Source organism: Notolepis coatsorum, assembly GCF_963971535.1.
Source record: "Notolepis coatsorum genome assembly, chromosome: 13".
In the NCBI taxonomy this organism is placed as follows: Eukaryota; Metazoa; Chordata; class Actinopteri; order Aulopiformes; family Paralepididae; genus Notolepis; species Notolepis coatsorum.
The window spans coordinates 42,663,746-42,685,764 of NC_140177.1; the positions used below are offsets into that span (position 1 = coordinate 42,663,746).

At 42.5% G+C, this 22,019-nt stretch overlaps 1 protein-coding gene across 1 annotated transcript in view; it reads right to left on the reverse strand.

Moving 5' to 3' along the window:
- Positions 1–1,014: 1,014 nt before the first annotated feature.
- Positions 1,015–22,019, reverse strand: part of LOC311239700 (Y+L amino acid transporter 2) — a 38,561-nt gene continuing 17,556 nt past the window's right edge. The window contains exons 5-10 of the mRNA XM_084328109.1: positions 17,198–17,321; positions 12,730–12,833; positions 11,795–11,891; positions 11,071–11,220; positions 9,142–9,325; positions 1,015–1,722 (exon numbers count right to left, since the gene is read on the reverse strand). Of these exons, the coding sequence (XP_084184235.1) occupies positions 1,628–1,722; positions 9,142–9,325; positions 11,071–11,220; positions 11,795–11,891; positions 12,730–12,833; positions 17,198–17,321 (754 nt within the window). The 3' untranslated portion in view covers positions 1,015–1,627. The remainder of the gene's footprint in view (positions 1,723–9,141; positions 9,326–11,070; positions 11,221–11,794; positions 11,892–12,729; positions 12,834–17,197; positions 17,322–22,019) is intronic.

Here is a 22,019-nt window from a genome sequence, read left to right on the forward strand (position 1 = left end):
CACCGCCTGGTACGGAAACAGCACATCACAGGACCGTGGTGTGGTCAGCTGGGCTGACCACCAAAGGTAAACTCCCTGACCTTCTGGACATCTACTACACCAAGCAATGCAGGACCAACGGCAAAGACTCCAGCAACCCAAGCGACGGTCTCTTCTTTCTGCTGCGATGAGGCAAGCGCTACGGTAGCATCAAGGCCGACACAGGCAGGCTCAAGAGAAACTACTATCCCCAAGCCATCATGATCCAGAATGATTCTGAATGATACCTGCACTTTTTTCCCCACAATAAAGGAACACACAGGCCTAGAAGAACGCTTGCCAGAGTGCACCAAAGGAAATTATATTGGATAAAATATATATATATATATATATACTGTATATGTCCATAATAAAGAATATTCATATAATGATATTACTAATGGATATTATTGGTTGAGATGTGACAAAATGAGCCATAGCAAAATAGAAATAAAATAAATAAACGCATGAATAAAATTCATATAAAAATATGAAAATATATGCAGTTTATTTACACAATGAAAAAAAAGGATCATAGTTATATTGCTAGACCCATGGCATTTACCCAAGACCAAGAAGATACACACACAAACAAAATAGAATGGTTAGAAATGGGGAAAATAACAGTCCCAATAGATAATGGATGAGATATATCAACCAATTAAATAACCTCATTAATCATTGATGATGTAACCATTTCTGGACAGATACGATCAATGAAATGGGAACAAATAAGGTTAAAAAAAAACAGAGACAAAAGACAGACAAAACAAAACTTGATTTGAAACCGTCATCCGACATTCGAAGAGTGTACTTTACTCTACTCTACTTTACTCTACTCTGGAAAAGTCCATTTACGTCTCCATCTAAGCATATGGCAGAGTCATAATATTGGCTCAACCGGCAAAAATAAAAAAATGTAACAGTGCATTATTTATTTGTTTTTAAATTAGATTATGTTAGATCATTTGAATAATGTCTTATCAGAGTCTAATACTGGCCACTAAGTAGGCCTATGGTCATAATGGTCAAATGACATGTTGGGTTAGGGTGTGTAAATTGGATTCATTCCCGGGCCCATCGGTTTAACTTCATATTCTATATATTTTGCCGGTTAAGTCACAGAAAGTAATTCCATTCCATTAACATGTTGACCCTAGAAGCGAATATATTATAAACATACTGTTAGATACATACATTATGTTTATTATCAAGCACTATAAGTCCAGTGCAAACTACAAGTAATTAGTCTACAAAATTAAAAAAATATATGAAAACAACAGTGTAATACAAAGTAGTGTGTATCATAAGCAGGCTTAATGTACAAGTGCAAAATAATGGGCGCGTTTCTTCGCACAAGTATAAAAACCAGAGAAACTAAACTGTTCACGTCAAGACATGTGAGACTGCAGGACTTTTTTAAACTTGAGTAATATCTCCATTGCTGCCCGGTGTCGAAACACGACGCCTCCAGGCCTTAGCCGCGCTTTCCATGCATGGTCCTGTTTGTTCCGTGCTCCAGGCACGTGCGCAACAGTGCATGGGTGGGATGGAGGCCTCTGGCAGACAGGAGTGGTACGTGGTGGGGTGGGGGGGTCACCTGAGTAGCTCACTGGGTTTTACCCTCTGGTATTGTCTCTGGCTCCATGTCCAGTTCAGTCAGGCAGCAGTACAACGTCATCTGGATATATTTGGTGGCCAAACCTACAATCGGGAAAAAAGTAGATGAGGAGAAATTAGTATGAAAAGTTTATGGAGAGAGAAGAGGGAAGATGAGGAGGAGGGGGGGGTTGCATGACAGGTAAATTGTAGCCCTGCATGTTGATATTAGATTAAAATGTTATTTTTATACAGATTCTAATTTATTGTCATTATACAGCACAAGTACAGTACAACAAAAGGATGTTTGGCATCCAACCAGAGTGCAAATGTAACAGTAAAGTGCAATAGTAATATACAATGTACAGGTGATGGTGGTATGTTGGTAATCCACAGTTCTTAGTGTGGCATCTTGAAAAGTGATACATTGGAGTAATTAATGTCGGCAGGACAAATAAAGCATCATGGAATACACGGAGGCCTTATGGAATAAGAAACATGAATACAGTTTCCCTTGATGTAGAATAGATTCTGTTGATTGATTGATTGAAAACTTTATTAACAGATTGCAGAATGGGTACAGTACAGTACAGCTCAATACATACAATTGTTAAGGGGATGCAGACGAGAGAAAGACTTTAGTCTTGTTTACATCAGGGTCCCCCATTTTCAATTCATCGTAACATATATGACATACATGACATACAGATAGACAGTACTGCTACATCTATACATTTATGACATACCAGATTTGCAAATACAGTACTGTTTGTGATACAAAAAGAGTCCAGAAAAAAAGAGTATATACATTTGGCGTAGAAACTGTACATTGGATTGGGTAGGTGGGGGTGGGGCTGTACATTGGAGGTGGTTGGGTGGGGGGGGGGGGGGGGGGGGGGCACTGTACAACTATACAAACAAAACTGTACATTGGAATATTGACAAGACCATACTTGGTAATTTACTGTACATTGGAGGGGGTTGTGTTAGGACATTTACAGGGGCCAGTTTCGAATTGCAGTCTCCCGTAGGTGTTTTTTGAGAGTGTTTTTGAAAGTGGGTAGTGATTCACATTCCTTTACAGCTTTGGGTAGGGCGTTCCACATTGATGTGGCATAATTGCAAAACGTGTTTAGTCCCTTGTTTGAGCCAAATCTGGGTTTAACATGATTTGTGGAGCTCCCTCTGGTGTTGTGATCGTGGTATTCACTGACCTTTGGGAAGTATTTTGACATGTACATGCAGGGCCGCCTGGGAGAAATGCGAGGCCCTGTGCGAGATTTAAACGCGAGCCCCCCCCCCCCCCCCCCCCCCCTAAAAGGTTAAAAAAAAAAAAAAAAAAACTTTTTTCATAGCGCTGCCCGAGGCTGGGCATGATACAGTCAACATATAGCAAGAGAGAGAGCGAGAGAGAGCTCCCGTTCTACAGTCAATATACAGTGTTATCGCTGCACAGACCCGGCAATGCCCCTGACCCTCCACCAGAGCAAGGCCAGAGAGAGAGAGAGAGAGAGACACACATTGGAAAGAAACAACCCAAAACCAGAGCAAATTGAAATGCTATTTGGCCCTAAACAGAGAGTACACAGTGGCAGAATACCTGAGCACTGTGACTGACCCAATACTAAGAAGATCCTTGACTAGGTACAGACTCAGCGAGCACAGCCTAGCCATCGAGAAAGGCCGCCATAGGCAGACCTGGCTCCCAAGCGAAGACAGACCCACTGCACACAAGATGAGGTGGAAACCGAGCTCCACTTCTTAACAACCTGCCCACTATACCAAGACATACTTCCCACAAATTGCAAACACCCAAAGAGACTTTGAAAACATCGACAATAACTCAAAACTCCCATACCTACTGGGAGAAATACAAGAATGTGAAATAAAGCCCATTGGAATTGAAGAGAGAGAGATAGATAGAGCATGTCTGTGTGTGTTAGAAAGAGAGAGATAGAGAGAGAGCATGTCTGTATGTATATGTGTGTTAGAAAGAGAGAGAAATATAGAGAGAGAGAGCATGTCATTTTGTGTGTTAGAGAGAGATATAGAGCATGTCTGTGTGTGTTAGAAAGAGAGAGAGAGAGAGAGCATGTGTGTTTGTGTGTTAGAGAGAGAGAGCATGTCTGTGTGTGTGTGTTAGAGAGAGAGCATGTATGAGAGAGATAAGCAAAGATGAGCCCCTAAAGGATATTCAACTTTTAATGGAAGAACAAAACAGAAGGAAAAGATAACTTCACAAAGGCAACATGAATATACATAGATCCAAAAGGACAAAGATCAACACTTAAATCCAAAGAGAAGAGGGTCTATACCAGAGAAAACAAAGTAGCAGGGAGCCAATGGCCGACATCAGCTAAATAGGCTAACTGCAAATAGAGTAGCCAGGTGCTGACACCAGGCCACACACCGTTAGCTACTACAACAGCTAGCCGGCCCGTTTGGCTCTATATAACGTTAGCTACGTTAGCTAGCCGGCCCGCTTTGGCTCAATATAACATTAGCTACAACAGCTAGCCGGCCCGTTTGGCTCCCGAGAGAGAGAGATATATCCACGGCGGGAATAGAATAGAGTGCAATAAAAACTCACCAAACCTCCAAGAGGATGGAGACAAACGCGTGGAGTTGATGAAGTTCATCTGCCGAATGACCGTCCTCTTCATCTTGGCATAACAATGCTGCACGCGCTCTCTCTAGGTTAGCTAACGCTAGTTAGCCTTTAGCTAAGCTAGCTACTAGCCGACATCATCATGGCTATCCCGACTGAACCACACGTTAGCACTCGATATTATAACGTAGCTAAAGCTAACTAGCTGTCCCTGCCTTTAGTTAAGCCGACATGGCTAGCCTGACTGAACTGTCTAACATGCAACAACTTTCATCTTCAGTCCATCTGCCGAATGACCGTCCTCTTCGTCTTGGCTGGCATAACTAAGCATAACCTCCAAAGCTGCTCGCGCAAAATAGTCAAACGCAGCTGACGCACGCCGGCGTACACATGGTGTAACCCCTCCCTTTGTTGAAACCAATAGTATGTCTGCTGCAGAGCCCCAGAGCTCCAATAGTGAGTGTCTGCTGCAGAGCCGCAGAGCCAGGAACAAGTCAGACACATTCTACAAACGTGTCTAATGTGAAATATATAAGCAAAACTAGATTTTAGGTCTGTGATGAAAAAGGGCCTCGGGGGAAGGGGGGCCTCGCAATTTTTTTTTGTCTTTTTTTTAATAAAAAAAAAAAAAAAAAAAAAATGTGCGAGGCCCTGTGCGACCGCACTGCTCGCACACCCCCTGAGGCGGCCCTGTGTACATGGGTACCTTGGTCGTGTAGTCACTGTAGTGTATCTTGTAGACCAGGCCCATTGCAAGTTGCTGTACTCTGTCGTCTACTCTAAGCCATCCTAGGTTGTCAAAGTGGGCAGGGGTGAGGTGGGTTCTAGGAGTAAGGTCAAGCAGTAGTCTGACCAGTTTGTTTTGAGAGGTTTGTAATTTTGTTTTTTAGCGCCTTTGAGGTGCTTTGGTACCATGAGGTGCAAGCATAGTCGTAGTACCCTTGAATGAGTGCTCCTGCCAGAGTCTTCAGGGTATTCTTGTTTACCAGTGAGGAGATCCGGTACAAGAATCGAGTTCATTGGTTGACTTTTTTTATTACATTGGATGCCATTTTGTCACAGGAAAGATTTGCCTCTAGGATGGAACCCAGGTAGGTAATATCTTCTTTCCTTGTGACAATATTGTCACCCACTGTAACTGAGAAGCCGTCGGTCTTGCTGAGTTTGTTATTTGAACCGAAGAGAATGGACTCTGTTTTGCCCATGTGTAATGATAGTTTGTTATCAGCGAGCCATATGCAGATTTTGCCTAGTTCAGAGCTGAGGGTTTTTTCAACCTGTAACTTGTTCTTGTCAGAGACCAGCAGGGCTGAGTCGTCCGCAAACAGGAACAAGTTGCAGTCACAAGCTGAGGACATGTCATTTGCATAAATTAGGAACAGTAGCGGACCTAGTATGCTTCCTTGTGGAACACCACAGCTTACTGTGAGGGGGGGGGATAGGGTACCGTTTACCTCCACCATCTGCTCTCTCCCCTCCAGGTAGGATTGCATCCAGCTCACTGATAGACTATCAAAACCAATTGCTTTTAGCTTGTCAATCAGAATGGTGTGATTGACAGTGTCGAAGGCCTTTTGTAGGTCCAGCATAACCATGCCGCAGTATTTGCCCGCGTCCACCTCTTGTTTGATGTGGTCGTTTAAATAGAGAAGGCATGTGTCAGTTGCTATTCCGTTGCTAGGGAAAACAGGTTTGAGTCCATATTTATTTCCTTTCAGCAACTGCATTAACAGAAAATACAAAAGGGGCCTATTTAGAATGTTTCTGTTGTCAAGTTAAGATGCTGTCGCTCGTCATAAATTGATCAATACAATAATAATAATAATAATAATAATAATAATAATAATAATAATAATAATAATAATAGATCAAATTTATATAGCGCCTTTCATAGAACCCAAGGTCGCTTCACAATCAGGACAAAAAATAGGGCTAGGGAATAGGGGGGGGGGGAAGGGGATGGGGGAAGGTAAGGGATAATGGATAATGGACCCAATATATTCTAAACTAACTGATGGGGAAAGCCTTGGTGAAGAGGTGTGTTTTTAGAGCAGATTTGAAGGTGTCCAGGGTTGGGGCGTTGCGGATTTCGGGGGGGAGAGAGTTCCAGAGGGTAGGGGACGCCACGCTGAAGGCTCTGTCCCCAAAAGTCCGTAACCTGGTGCGAGGGATGGAGAGGAGACCTAGAACAGAGGATCGTAGGTTCCGGGATGGAGTGTGTTGGTGGAGGAGATCAGACAGGTATCGGGGGGCGAGGGCATGGAGGGACTTGTAGGTAAGGAGCAGGAGTTTGAAGGTGATGCAAAACTTGACTGGGAGCCAGTGGAGACCGTATTAATTAATGTTGTGTTTCTTTTTCAAATGTAGCCAAGAGTAAATACCCTAACCCTATCAAAACAGCAGTCAAAGTTTATATATTCAGCACTACGTTTGTTTACCAATGATTTTTTAAGTCTTATTAGTGAAATATGAGTTTCTCTGAATTCTGTGAATTCTCTGTGCATTGCATCGGAAAAAGGCGAGTATTCACGAGAGGAAATGACTAAATCCAGATTGAGCTCTGCCATTGGAAAGAGGAGATTTCCATAGATGTATGACTTGGCCATAATAAGGTCATTTATAGGCCTGATATTCTATATTCAAATGTGTCTGGAGGGAAGAATTCATTACTGTATCTACAAAAAACCCTGTAACTCATCTCCCCTTTATTAATTTGCTTAGATTTGTTTGTATACTTGATCTCAAGAAGGTGCTGAATGATCTCAGTGAATGAGTTTCTTTCGTGGTCAAAGATGAAAAGAAAAATGATAATTTATACTCTCCTTTGGTTCATTACAATTGACTCAAGCATAGTAACAGACACAATATTTCTGACACTGGGAATACATTCCATGAGGTCCATAGATGTCCCTAGATACATGCAAGAACATGCAAATGGACCTTGTAGAAGTGGAGCAATCTTCCATTTACTTGGGTATGTACTTTTAGGCAGACTTTCCAAAAATATGGCTAGAGCTTAAGAGGTTAAGAAAAGGCCTATACAATCTGTTATGACGGTTGCTATGTAGGTGATACATTCCTATCGACCAGGAGACTAATCTCTTCCCAACAAAGGACAATATGTTAACTGTCTAAGGCTGCGGTTACACTAGGGCCAATTTCGTTTTCAGTTTTCAGTTTCAGTTTCGTTTTTCAGAACGCTACATAATGGCAGGCAAGTTATTCGTTTTGTCTCCTGACCACCGAGTGATGTATATACATGTAGTACAATGCCAAAGCAGTAGGTGGCGATGTAGTTCAAACATGAAGGCCATTTTCAACCAATCAGAAAGGTTGAACGAGTCACTCCACATCCTGCTCAAAATCTCAGAAAAGCCACCATCTTTATACCTCGCATGAGCCATTTAGCTACATAGCATTTATTTTTCAGCAAGAAATAAAGTGCAATAAACAAAAACGGATACTGTGTGTTCTGCCTCATTTGTTGATGATTTGTTGATGAAACAAAACTAACATCATCACAATTGACCACCAAGAGCAGAGTTTAGTCTCACAAAAAGATCGTCGATTCTGTTAGCTTACGTGCTAACGTGATTGGGATATGCCATTATAACAGTATAGCATTGTGGCTAGCAGCGTAGTAAAGTTAATGCTAGCAGAATAAATGGATGTAAATGTTATTTAACAGATTGCAGAATGGGTACAATACAATACGGCTCAATACAAACAATTGTTAAGGGAATGCAGACTGTTGTAGTTTGGAGTACTGGGTTCCTTATAACAATAACTTGACAACACGTTGGTAGCCGCAGCTACTTGGGACAGCTCTGCTGTAAACACTGGAAATAACCGTGCAGGTCTCTACTGCGCATGGGCATTGGGCAGAACGGCTCCGTATCCGGCTCGTGCAAATTACATGGCACCATTGTCTGCGAGTTTTCGGCGAGTTTCCAAAACGAAAACACCTTTTGAGCGTTGCCACTAGGAAAACGCGGTTTCCTGCCAAAACCGCGTTTCTTTTTAACTTGGACATGCAAACGTAATCATTCGAAAATAGAACGTTGCTGTTTTAACCCAGTGTAACCATGGCCTAAGAGCAGTGTCCTGTTTCACTTCCTCCTATTATTAATAATAATAATAATAATAATAATAATAATAATAATAATAATTATAATAATACAGTTACAGCTGAGTTAGAGCTGACATGAAAAGTAGTTTGAAACACGGCATGTGGTGTAGTGGTTAACACTGTTGCCTAACAGCAAGAAGGTCCTGGGTTCGATTGCCACTTGGGGACCAGGTTGCCGGGTTGCCAGGTACCCAGGTAAATGGTGCATTTACATAGCGATTCTATCCAAAGCGCTTTAAAAATTTTGTTTCTCACATTCACCCATTCACTCACACACCGATGGTGGAGGCAACCATGCAAGGTGACAACCTGCACATCGGGAGCAATTAGGGGTTAAGTGTCTTGCTCAAGGACATTTCAACACACTGCCCGGGAGGAGTGGGAATCGAACCAGGAACCTTTCAGATGACCGCTCTACCTCCTGAGCCACTGTCGCCACCAGGTGGGGTATCTGTGGTTTTTCTGTGTGGAGTTTGCATGTTCTCCCCGTGCTCGCAAGGGTTTTCCTCCAAAAAAGAGAAAAACCCAATGGAAAAACATGCAAAACAGATTGCTAACTGTGATTGACAAAGATAGACAGGAGCACTTGGATTTGTCCCCGGGCGCCCATGCCTACTCCCAGCTGCCCTTGGGGGGAAGGACGACGGGACGACGGGATGGGTCTAGCGCAGAGAGGCATTTAATCAGCGACCCAATGCATATGTGTGTGTGTGTGTGTTCCTGTGTGTCACCCATCTTACATGTGTGTGTTGCTTCATGACAAATAAAGACTTCTTCTTGTTCTTACCGTTTATCCTGCTTATGAACTTTGGCCTCCTTTCCTCAGGGAGGTAAATGACCAGGTAATAGACGGGGATCCCGGAGAGGGCGATGCCGATGCCGATGAGAGAGTTGATGGTGTCCCCATAGAGAGGCACGATTACCAAGAACAGGCTGCACAAGCAGTACACGAAGGGGAAGAAGAGGGTCAGCTGTAGGGGACGAAAAACTGTGGTTAGTCTGGACAAGTCGAGAACTACTAGGAATGTCTGATCACTAAAGTGTGTCTGACTCTTACCACCTAACTTACCACAAACTACAACATATAACATATGACGTATATCATGCCAGTTAGGGTACCTGTATACTGCACCTGTGTATACAGTTTACCTTACTTACTCATAGTAAATATTCAGATTCTAAGTGTTTATTGCCCATATTTATTGTCACATATAATATAACCAATAGGGCATACAAACCCTCATCTGCACCTTTGATTACACTGTTTACTTGCTCATATCCGTATATACATTTAATTATATTGTTTACACTGCTTATCTTTATCTTTACTATAGTTGTATTGCCTATATTTACATCTTCTACTATTACCATGCCCGTACCTGTACCTCCCCTCCCCCATGCTGCTATGACGCCCGAATTTCCACAAGGGGATCAATAAAGGAATATCTTATCTTATCTTATCTTATCTTAAAACAACCACAGTGATAACCATCACCGTGTGTGCAAGCATGTGTGAATGACAGCCAGTAGTGGAAACTATTTTTACTCAAGTACTGTACTTAAGTACAATTTCAAGTTAATAAAAAATATTTTGCTTTGAAAACATAGCACAAATGTATGAAGATTATATACTTTCACATTTGAAGCCTGACAACTTCAAGAGGACGTAATCAGAGCAGCATAACTGGACCACATATCACTTTAACATAACTTTTAATCAGAGCAGCATAACTGGACCACATACCACTTTAACATAACCTTTAATCAGAGCAGCATAACTGGACCACATACCACTTTAACATAACCTTTAATCAGAGCAGCATAACTGGACCACATACCACTTTAACATAACCTTTAATCAGAGCAGCATAACTGAACCACATACCATTTTAACATAACCTTTAATCAGAGCAGCATAACTGAACCACATACCATTTTAACATAACCTTTAATCAGAGCAGCATAACTGAACCACATACCATTTTAACATAACCTTTAATCAGAGCAGCATAACTGAACCACATACCATTTTAACATACCTTTTAATCAGAGCAGCATAACTGAACCACATACCACTTTAACATAACTTTTAATCAGAGCAGCATAACTGGACCACATAACACTTTAATATAACCTTTAATCAGAGCAGCATAACTGGACCACATACCACTTTAACATAACTTTTAATCAGAGCAGCATAACTGGACCACATAACACTTTAATATAACCTTTAGAGGTCAATGGATTGAGGGTTGAATGTTCCCAAGCACTGGAATACACAAACATCATGTAGAATGCATACAGTACTTCTACTTTAGACATTACTTAAGTACATTCAATAGCAAATACTTCTCTACTTTCACTTAAGTAGAATTTGAATGGAGGACTTTCACCAGAGTACTCATTTATCTGGGTATTTCTACTTTTACTTAAGTAAAGAAACTGTGTACTTCTTCCACCACTGATGAGAGCTAACAAGAGATAACAAAAGAGAGCAGTGTGTGTGTGTGTGTGTGTGTGTGTGTGTGTGTGTGTGTGTGTGTGTGTGTGTGTGTGTGTGTGTGTGTGTGTGTGTGTGTGTGTGTGTGTGTGTGTGTGTGTGTGTGTGTGTGTGTGTGTGTGTGTGTGTGTGTGTGTGTGTGTGTGTGTGTGAGAGTGTGTGCCTATGCATGTGTGCGAGTACGTGCATGTGTGTATGTATGTGCTCGCACATTACCTTGACGGGCCTGTGTCTATCCGGCTGAGTGAAGCGCAGGTAGATAAGTCCAGCCACAGACAGGCCCACATACAGCCAGTAGCTGAAGCTGAAGTAATTAATGAGCTGGAACACATCCTCCACACACAGGAAGATCAGCCCCATCAACCCCTGTAACAGCACAGCACACAGACAAGTTATTACTTATACTGATACAAAGTAATGTACAAATAACCTCACCTAACATATTTCTACAGACTCAGCAGTTAGACGTTGGAGAGACAATGTAGCAGTAGTGAACATATATATTATTATAATATATATATATTATATTATATAATAATTATATATATATATATATATATATATATATATATATATATATATATATATATATATATATATATATATATATATATATTATATTATTATATTATTATTATTATTATTATTATTATTATTATTATTATTATTATTATTATTATTATATATATATTATTATATATATATTATATATATATTATATATATATTATATTATTGTGGATAATATGTCCTCAGGGACATGCTATCATATTTAGTGTATAAATAAACAGACAGGTGTATACAGCGGTGGAACAGGAATTCTTTATGGGGCCATCTCCTTATAACTCACTGTTAATGATGTTAATACTGTAGCGGTTTAATGTAATGTAAGTGTGTGAGCAGTTATAATATAAGAGCTGAAAGAGGGTAATGTGCCTCACATTGAACAGGAGTGCAGGTATGGGTGTGTAGCGTTCCATGTGGATCAGACTCAAACTGTTTGGTAGGTGGCCCTCTCTGGCCCCCACGAAAAACAACCTGGAGGAATGGAGAAGGGTCAAAGGTTAGTGTGGTCCTGTAGTCTTGAAGGGTAATTTTACCCCCCCCAGATTCATATGGTTCCTGACAGTATAGGAAGTTAGGAACCAGGTGACACTGCATGGTTTGGTTCTCTGCTAATCACCATAGAAACATCAGCAACGTGGGGGATGTTTCAAAACAGTTCAATCAGTATTTGTGAACTCGCATGACTGTCTCCTAAAGCTAGAAGTCAGAGAGAGACTCCTCCAATCGATGATGTCACTGGGATGTAAAATATGGGGCCGCTCCATAGACAATGAATGGCGCACTGATTTTACAAGACCATATAATGTTTGTGTGAGCTCTTACACCCAAATGAGGTTTATAGTCTAAACCGGACTATAAGAGCTCACAAACATTAAGTTAGAGCCCATTTCATTGTCTAAAAAGCAGCCCCAGATTTGAGTTTTCTCTCTGATCTCTAGTTTTAGGAGAGCATGGTGTGTGTTCTCCACTGGGGCACAGGAAGAACATAATTATGTGAATTCTTAAAATGGGTGGCATTCTCATTTAAGTTGATTTAGTTGATTAAAAAAGAATGCTATATATACAGTATAATATATATTGTGTTTGCCCTGTTCACTCACATTCATTTAGTGGCTAGATTTTATTGCCATTTGTGTAGATATTCCAAGAGAACCAAACCGTGCATTCCTGTTTCACCTGGTTCCTAGAATAGACTACTCTCAAAGAACAATCCCAATATCACATGGGGAAAACATAAGGAATTACCCTTTAACACCACTATGAGAATCCCATGTATAGAAACCAAAATGTGACATGTATTTTGATTTACCGTGAGGCAGCGATGATGGACGCGTTGAGTCCTCCATAGCAGGACATGGCCACTGAAATAGGAATGATCCACTTGAAGGGCCCCATGGCTGCGTTCCCGAACGTCTGAGGGATCAGATTGAAAGGCTTCATTACTCCTGAGCGCCTCGTAGAGGCTAAAAATACACCACTTCTGATGAGGACGACACCCTAACCTGCACGTCCACACTGTTGACCTTTTGAAGCTCCTCCATCGTTCCATCAAACACTATTTCAAAGAGAGTCACTGTTCTTCTTCCTCATGTTCTCACACCCAGTGGCGGCCGCTGGCGCTGGTGCCTTGTGGGTCGCAGTTCACGTTAATAGGTCAAGTTGAAAATGTAATGCTCTGAGATGCTCTGGAGCAATCTCTCTCTGTCTCTCGGATCAATCAAATCAAATAATTAACACATGTATGTTGTCATTTTAAACAACTCACCATTCATTCATTATGCATCAGCAGCAGCTAAATTAATGTTATAGTTCACAACACAGCAGCGCGTTTTGAATCGCTAGCCTATTAATTATCGTCTCAGCAAGCACAGTCAATACTTTTTTCCGTAGCCGCATTTCGCGGAGACAGCTGTGTATAGCGAGAGAGAGAGAGAGAGAGAGAGAGAGAGAGAGAGAGAGAGAGAGAGAGAGAGAGAGAGAGAGAGAGAGAGAGAGAGAGAGAGACTCACTGTTTAGTTGAAACGTCCAGGGCAGGAGAGCTTGATAAACGTGTATAATCCACTGTTGATGTATTCCAGACCACTGTCCACTGTCTCCAGACTGCATCCGCCATATAGCTTGTTAGCCAAGTGTTAGCTTGTTAGCACAACACAAGTACATTCCTTTGTCCATTTCCGCTCGAACAGACTGCAAACTACCTGGCGTTCTATCGCCATGCTCTAAGACAAACTCTAACCTTAACCAACTTTGAAAGAGTGCCTAAGCTTAACAGTCTAAAGAACTTGCAGTCACGGCACGCTCTAAGACAAACAGCTGCATGCATCTCACAGTCACAACAACACAACTATCTCTACCGTCCACCAACGGACCAACCTAGGAATAAGCTAGAATTGGAACATTAGAAATTGGATTAGGCCAATCAGAGATCGTCTCTGTGAAATTCTGCTACGGAAAAAAATACTGGTGTCGGCCAATCAGAGAGCGTCTCCGCGAAATGCGGCTACAGAAATTCTTGACGCTACTGGCTAGACCGCTTCAAATCGCGCCCGGATTCCAACATAATAGTCATATTTCAACGCACAACGCGTCGCGTTATGCACTGATTGGCTGTGACGGATACAGCGATCAAACTGTGACGCGCACTCAGAGCGCTATCGCGTCTAGCCCGGGCCGAGAAATACGAAAAAATAAAAAAAACGTCACTTCCTGCTCAGGAAAATGAGTGTTTTTTATTTGAGATAATAACGTTATATTGTGCATTGGAAATACAAACATACTTAAAATGAGTAAATATTATTCATTTTAAACATGTTTATATTATTTATAGGGCTATAAAACAAAAAACTAAAAAGTTTTATTTTCTTCTTCTGCAGATTTAACAGCAGGTGGGTCGGCGCCCTTGCGCCCCTAGTGGCAGAGCCGCCACTGCTCACACCAGACTATGGCACAATGAAGCAACTTTAAAGGTCAACAGTATGTAGCACCCTGAATATTTGACTATTATTCAGAAGTGCTGACTTGCCTTTTATCTCCCCTTTGTGCACAAAGACATGTTGACTAGTTTCCATTGATATTCTCTCGAACAATGACGTGAGTTTCTCCTTCTCTCAACGGCTGGAATATGGATTATAAACAGTAAGCTGAATCATATTCAATCCATCCAGTTCTCTTCCTGTGGGGCTAGGTGGCGGTTCCAGCAGGGGGCGGCAGGTGGCAGGCGGAGCGCACGAGAGAGAGAAGCAAGCAACGAGGAAGAGGGAATCACCTGGAGGTGAGGGGAACCGGAAGCTCTCTTCGGTGTCGGATGTAGCCGTGAACGGTCGCAGCTACAACGGGAGGTGCTTTGGAATAGCCCCGTTGAAGAAGTGAAGCCAGAGAGCCCCGCCGGAGAGAGCGACGGGTGACGAGACATACTTGCTAGGGACGGGTTATCCTAGAAGTATCCGTGATAGTGTGTGAGTAAGAGAAACCGAACCCAAGGACTAACGTCCATAGATAACGTGTTATAGTAGCAGTGTGTGCGGTGTATTAGCATGCTGCTAACGGCTATATTGACTCCAGTATACACCGGGCGCGAGGCGCTGAAGAGACCGGTGGTGGAGCCAGCCACGTTGCGTTAACAGTATAACCGAATAGCAGGAGGGCTGTCTGGGACCCACAGAGTAGCTTCAGTTAAGGTAGGGCCAGAGTATTGTCGCGCGTCGACCCAGCGCCGGCCGTCAACAACCAGTCTTCGCCGGCGTTCGACATCTGCTCTGCACCGGCTGTCTTCAGCCCAGCACGGGAGTTCGTCCCGACCAGCAGAGGTCGCCATCACCCAGCACGCGCTCTCAGCCCGCTACTGCTCCCTCTGCTCTTGCCCCGCTTGCTAGCGCCCGTGACGAGAGCGTTGGACGCCATCTTGCTACCCGGACAGTGGTGGCGCGGCGAGGCCGCCATCTTGGTTGAGTACAATAGAGCTTCGATGCTCAGGATCTTATTGCACAGTACACAGTGTGATGCGGCCTACGGGTGAAGCTAACGTTGCTAACTACAGTTCATAGGGGTACCCCATAAACATTACATGCCGGCATTAGTATAGAACTTTTGTTTTGGTAAAGTGGGCCAACCTTTTCATTTTCTTTGAGTGTGATAACGTGTTTGTTCTTTAATAATATTTTCCCATCTAATTAACCCTTTCCCTGTGGGGAGGTTACAGACCTGTTGTATCATAAGTAAAGCCTTAGAGAGGTATTATCCCTACCATATAATTAAAGCCTGAAAGAGGTATTATCCCTGGTACTAACCCAGACGTGGGTGATGAGTCAAGCACATTGAAGTATATTATCCCTGGTACTAACCCAGAGGTGGGTGTATAATATAAGTGTCTATACGGTATTGAGTTACAAATTGAGTACTAGTAGGACTTCATTCTATTTGACCCATTCCTATTAAATCTTTGTAACTGAACAGTACCATTAATATAAAGAATTAGATGGGGTTCTGTGTGCGTGTCCCTTCCTGAGCCTATAAACAACTCTTTTGGTGTGGGTAACGTTAATACAATTAACCCCTTCCTATCCAACTCTCCCCTTTTCATTATAAGGTTTCTAGTGGTCATCAGGGGAGGGTACTGCTTGCGGGAGGAACGAATCTATTCATCTATCAGTCACTAGGTGTGGGAGGGTTACGGAGGTATTGGGGGAAGTGAGAGCAAGTTGGGGAGTACTGCTGACCGCCCCGGAGAGGCGAGGAAGACCAGAGTACCAGACCAGGTTGGTAAATCCCGGGCCCCATCCACTCTCACTGCCGGCCTCCAGTTTGACGCTCCAGGCCCAAAGACGAGGGTGCAGTCAGACGGAGCTCTACTGTGTCCTGCTACCCAGTGACGGTGCACACCCGTTCCCACGAAGCAGGGATAATCCACCCTGCTACAAGTAGGTTAGTGTAACGGAGGTACCGCAGTATATCCACAGTCACGATGGTACAAGTAGTTCAGTGGCTGTGGATGGTAAGCGGTACTGCAAGTAAACTCACTCCCCAGAGGCATACAAACTGAGCGCTTAGGAGGGATATCCTTTCTTGGCGCAGAGGTTTGTGATGTCGGCCCGGTGCAGAGAGACCGGGGTTCAACTCCCACTCAGGGCGATCCCTTAACAGGGGTCGAATCGAAAATACACAACGCAGTAAGATCACACCGGCTATATTAGCATGACAATTCCTGCCACGAGATGTGGCAAGTTTTTGAGCACCAACGAGGTGTTAATGCAGGTAATTTATGGAAGTGATTAATAGGCATAAAATTGCTAAGCTAATATCTCTACGGCGGAAGAGGATATTGAACAAGGGAAGGATGACTCATATCAACGGAAGAATGACTCATATCAACAGAAGAATGACAGGACCCACATTATCAAAAGCGGCGTAGTTGTACTTTAAGAGGAAACATAAGATCTATGTATGTTTTTAGAGATGACATAAGAAATGCTTAAAATGCTTCATATGGTCAATTGGTTCATCATTCAGCTCATATTTAAGCAATAGAACATGAGACCAGCGCAGCACATTATTATGTGTTGCTAGTGTTACTTGCTCAGCAGCTCCTAACCCAGGCCAGGCAGACTGCCTGCTCATAACCAACCGTATAACACACGCATTTAGAACCCAGTGTCCAGTTCGATTAGTTTCCAGGAAAGTGTGTTGGAAGAGAGCAAACCTCTGAGCATCTGCTCCAAACAGAGCAGTCCTATATTGGGCGAGGGGGTCAAGCGTCTAGGTCAGGGTAGTTGCACACTCACCACAGCAACTGCATCGCTGGCCAGCAGGGACGGCATGTCGAGAACCACATAGTAGGCTACATTTGTCAGCAGGTAAATAATGGTAACGATGGGCATGGAGATGGCGATGGCCAGAGGCAGGTTCCTATGGTAACAAGAGAGGCAAAACACACAGAACACACTTCAGTGTTATCATTATCAGTCAGACTACATTTCTCAGTTGGGGGAGGGGGGGGGGGGGGGGGGGGGATTGTATATAGAAGGTTTATGATAATATGGTTACAAAAAAAGGAACTTACAGTTAACTATATTATATGGTCTGACTGTGATAAAAAAAAAAGAAAAAAAACTAAACAGGTAACGACTAATCTGTAATCTATTGCATTTTGAAACAACGCTGTCAAACTCTGGTAACGGATTTTAAACATCATGTCAAACCTACTCTACCGTAATGTTGCATACTGTACTGCACTGGGAGAAATGTGTCAACACATTGGTTGCCAGCAGGGGGTGCACGATTTATCGCTTGGATGCCACCACTCTAATCAATGAGAGGGCGAGCACATTTGCGAACGCATAAACTGTCTAATACGCCTGTCGCTTATCAATGACTTGCTTGCAGTCAACATGTACGAAACAGATTGTTTTTTCATCAGTACATTTCCGTTTTATACCGTTTTGAATACGAGTATAGTTTTGAAGATTTCTAGTGATTCCAGAAAAATCCGCGATAATAGCCCTTTAGTGGAATACACAAAACATGTTGTCATTTTTCGGCCTATTTATGAATATTTTTCAAATAAACGCTAGATTATCGATAGTATATGTGTACTTATGCACGCTAGAGAAGCGGGCTGAAAAATCGATTATCCATGACCTGGTCAGCGCTAACATCATATACACACATACACACATAGGGGACACGTTGTGAACGCTGTTACAAAGGGTCAGATTAAACCGAATATATATATTTATTGTTTGATATCCCTTGTATAATATTTGTATATCGTTTGATATCCCTTGTATATTATTGTATATATACACGGAATATCCCTTTACCTGCGTACAAACCAGAGTAATATGCGCTCTCCTATTGGACACCCCCCCCAGGCTCCAGGCAGTCTCGTACTCAGACAGGTGCAGTGGGCGAGTTTGGGGCATGTTACAACATGCCTTTGGCAGTGCAGTGATTCAGGACCAGAGTGACCAGGTTGGCACTAGATTATCACTTACGTATAAATACGGCACAGGTGTAAACAGCAGTAGTTCATCAAGTAGTTCAAGTTCAGTAACCTACAGCCTTCACCACGAGTCAACGTGCAAGTGAAGTGAGCAACCTTGCGTCTAAATAGAGCACTTAGAACATGTGCGAATAGGATAGTAAAAGTGTCAGAGTTTAGTGAAGTAACGTCAAGTTCAACCTAGTTTAATGTGAAGTATAGTGCACAGGAGAATCTACACCGGCGACTACAGAACCATTTCTGGTTGGATTATATTGCTTTGAGACCGTTACCGCTGGAGGAGAGTACCGTGGATTCCACTATCGTTTGGGATTTACCCCCCGTGAGGATCATCACTCGAGCCCGCCTCTAGGAAGAGGCTGGCTAGCTGTCTTCCATGCTGTCGAGCATACTTGGATTACAACTGCTGCTTTGTCTGCCGATCAAGGGAGTACATGTACCGACTCCCGTAGCTGGAGCCTCTTTATTCCTCGTTGACCCAGACTTTGTACCCGAACATTTCTCTACCCTGCCGGCCTTACACCCGGAGGGAACCCCCCAGTGTCTCCAGCTGGTACTAGTGTGCCTTATGTAATTGCTATGCCACAGGTGGCGTCAGTTTAGACCCATCTTACTATTCTCATTGACTTACGCTCTTGACCTACTTTACGTGTGTTCTTCGCCTTACAAGCGCGAGTATAATTCTCAATCTGTAACCTAACGTTGCTTGCTCTGATAATAATAAATACCCTCCAAATAGAACTTTATGTGTCATTGCCGTATTCTTGTGTGGGTGTTCACCATATATATTCATGTACTGTATGGCCAGTAATTAAAGTACATAACTAAGTAGTGGTTTAATAATACCATACTCTCAATACAGTCAGGGAATTGTACCCCTCAGTTACAAACGCTGTGAAAGAAAACTCTGATTAACCCAAAAACTAACCCAAAAATAGATTCCTTACCTCAGATCAGATGTTCTGCAAAAAGATTATTCCAATTCCTGATCGCCATTCCAAATATCGATCGCATTTATTGATCCAACGTTAGACCTCGAAACAGATAATCCACGCTGCTTTCGGTTGCCTCAATGAATGCAATAGTCTCAGGTTACCATCCAGGAGACGATAGGGGGCGGTATTTGCCCTTTTCGAGATCAGAGCCAGTCCCAATGATAACGTGAGGCTGGATGGATGAAAAATGTATGGATATCGCTAATAAAAGAAATAACGATTAAATAATGAGATTTCTCGTCATTGGCACTCAACACATGGCGGCCAACAACGAGATTTCTCGTTGCTGGCACCCAATGTGTTAACAACACGATAACATGCGGCACGGTAGTGTAGTGGTTAACACTGTCGCCTCACAGCAAGAAGGTCCAGGGTTCGATTCCCGCTTGGGGACCAGGTTTCCATGATGCCAGGTACCCAGGTGCGGTATCTCCCAGGCCTTTCTGTGTGGAGTTTGCATGTTCTCCCCGTGCTCGCAAGGGTTTCCCCCCCGATAAGATAAACCCAATGGAAAAACAGGCACAACAACAGATCGCTAACGCTGTGGCGTCCTTGACGAAGACGGGCAGGAGCACTTGGATTGGTCCCCGGGCGCGGCCCTCGCCGACGCCTGTCTGCTCCCGGCTGCCCTTGGGGGGAAGGACGACGGGATGGGTTAAGCGCAGAGACGAATCGCATCGGCAATCCTACAAAGACAATCTGTGTGTTCCGGTGTGTGTGTGTGCTAACCGTGTGCTAACCGCTAAACATTGAGGATAATTGCATGCCAATTAAAGACTTCTGAACAGGTCCTGCATTATTACATGGCCATAGGATGTTGCCTAACTTATCATGGATGACCATCAATCCAAAAGAAGATGATGAATAGAGCTCTTGTCCGCTGACTAAGTACGGGAAGTGAGAGTAAGGGGGAAGTAGGGAGTATGAGTAAGGGGAAAGAGGACACGCATTGGCCCGGCCGATATCTTGATAAAGCTGACATAAAAGGGATGTACAATCCTGTATGCTTCCACTGCGGTGGCGTTGTATTGTTACATGTGTTGTGTAGGCCTATGTATTACAGTAGGAAGCAGAACTATACTGTATATGTTGACTGGTCTAAAGCTAAACAATAGTGTGTGTGTGTGTGTGTGTGTGTGTGTGTGTGTGTGTGTGTGTGTGCGTGTGTGTGTGTGGCCTACACATGACTGTTTTGTCACTACCTAGTCTTCTTGCCCTGCCTGATCTGTGGCTGCTCCATCTGTCCAGGGGTTTAAAGATAAGATAATAATAATAATAATAATAATAATAATAATAATAATAATAATAATAATAATAATAATAATAATAATAATAATAATAATAATAATAATAAATTCAATTTGTAACGCACTTTATATTTGTGACAATCTCAAAGTGCTACATGAAAGGAGATAAAGATAAAAAAAAAAAATTAATAAAAACAATTAAAATGTATAAAACAACCAATGAAATGGAAGAAACATTCAGATCAAAATCTAAAAAATGTATAATAATAAAAGAAAAACACACAAGGCATCGGTCGGTCCATTTAGGCATATTTTAAGTCCCCTTATAAAAGCCTCAACGGATTGTGGTGCTCTCAGATGGTCGGATAAGATAAGATAAGATAAGATATTCCTTTATTGATTGATCTCCTTGGGGAAATTCGGGCGTCATAGCAGCAAGGGGCATGGGGAGCTACAGGTATGGGCATGGTAATAGTAGAAATATAGGCAATAAAATTAGATCTGAATATAAAAAATATGAGAAAACATAAATAAACAATGTAAAAAATAGAATTAACTCTGAATATAAGAATATGAGAAAGAAATATAATCCACAAGCCCATAATTTGGCATGGGCCGGGGCCCTAGATCCTACAGGCCTTCTACAGAGGCACAACAGAGACTGGATGCATCACTGCCTAGTAGGGCTGCACGATTAATTGAAAATAAATCGTGATCTCGATTCATAGACCTATACTATGCAATCTCATTTCTAAATTATAATTTGCATTTTCTTTTTAACTTTTTACTTCACTTTTTAAAATGATGACGATTCTGACTTGAGTTATTTTGTATGTTACAAGAGACTTTTAAGTTTAAGTCAAGCACTTTGTCTGTTTAAAGAGAGTGCAATAAATGATTTTATTGAAAAAATAAGAATCGTGTGAGAATCGTGATCTCAATTCCTAGAGAGAAAAATTGTGATTCACATTTTAGCAAGAATCGTACAGCCCTACTGCCTAGTATGGGTAACTGCTCTGCCCTCAATTACAAAGTGCTACAGGCGGTCGTACGAACAGTCCAGTGGGTCAATCAGAGGGTGAGAGCTTCCCTCTATCCAAGCCATATACAACAGACTATTAACTCATTCCCCGCCAACGACGAGTATACTCGTTATTGGGCACCAATCGTTGAACGCCAACAACGAGTATACTCGTTATTTGATCGTTATTTCTTTTATTCAATATTTCTATTCATTACAGGCACACGTACTCTGGGTTAACATGGGGAATCAGCCTGAGAATGCCAAAGTGCAATACTGGCCGCATCACGCTAGACGGCGGTATCAAGCACCCTTTGTAACCTTGTATCTTGGCCTGTG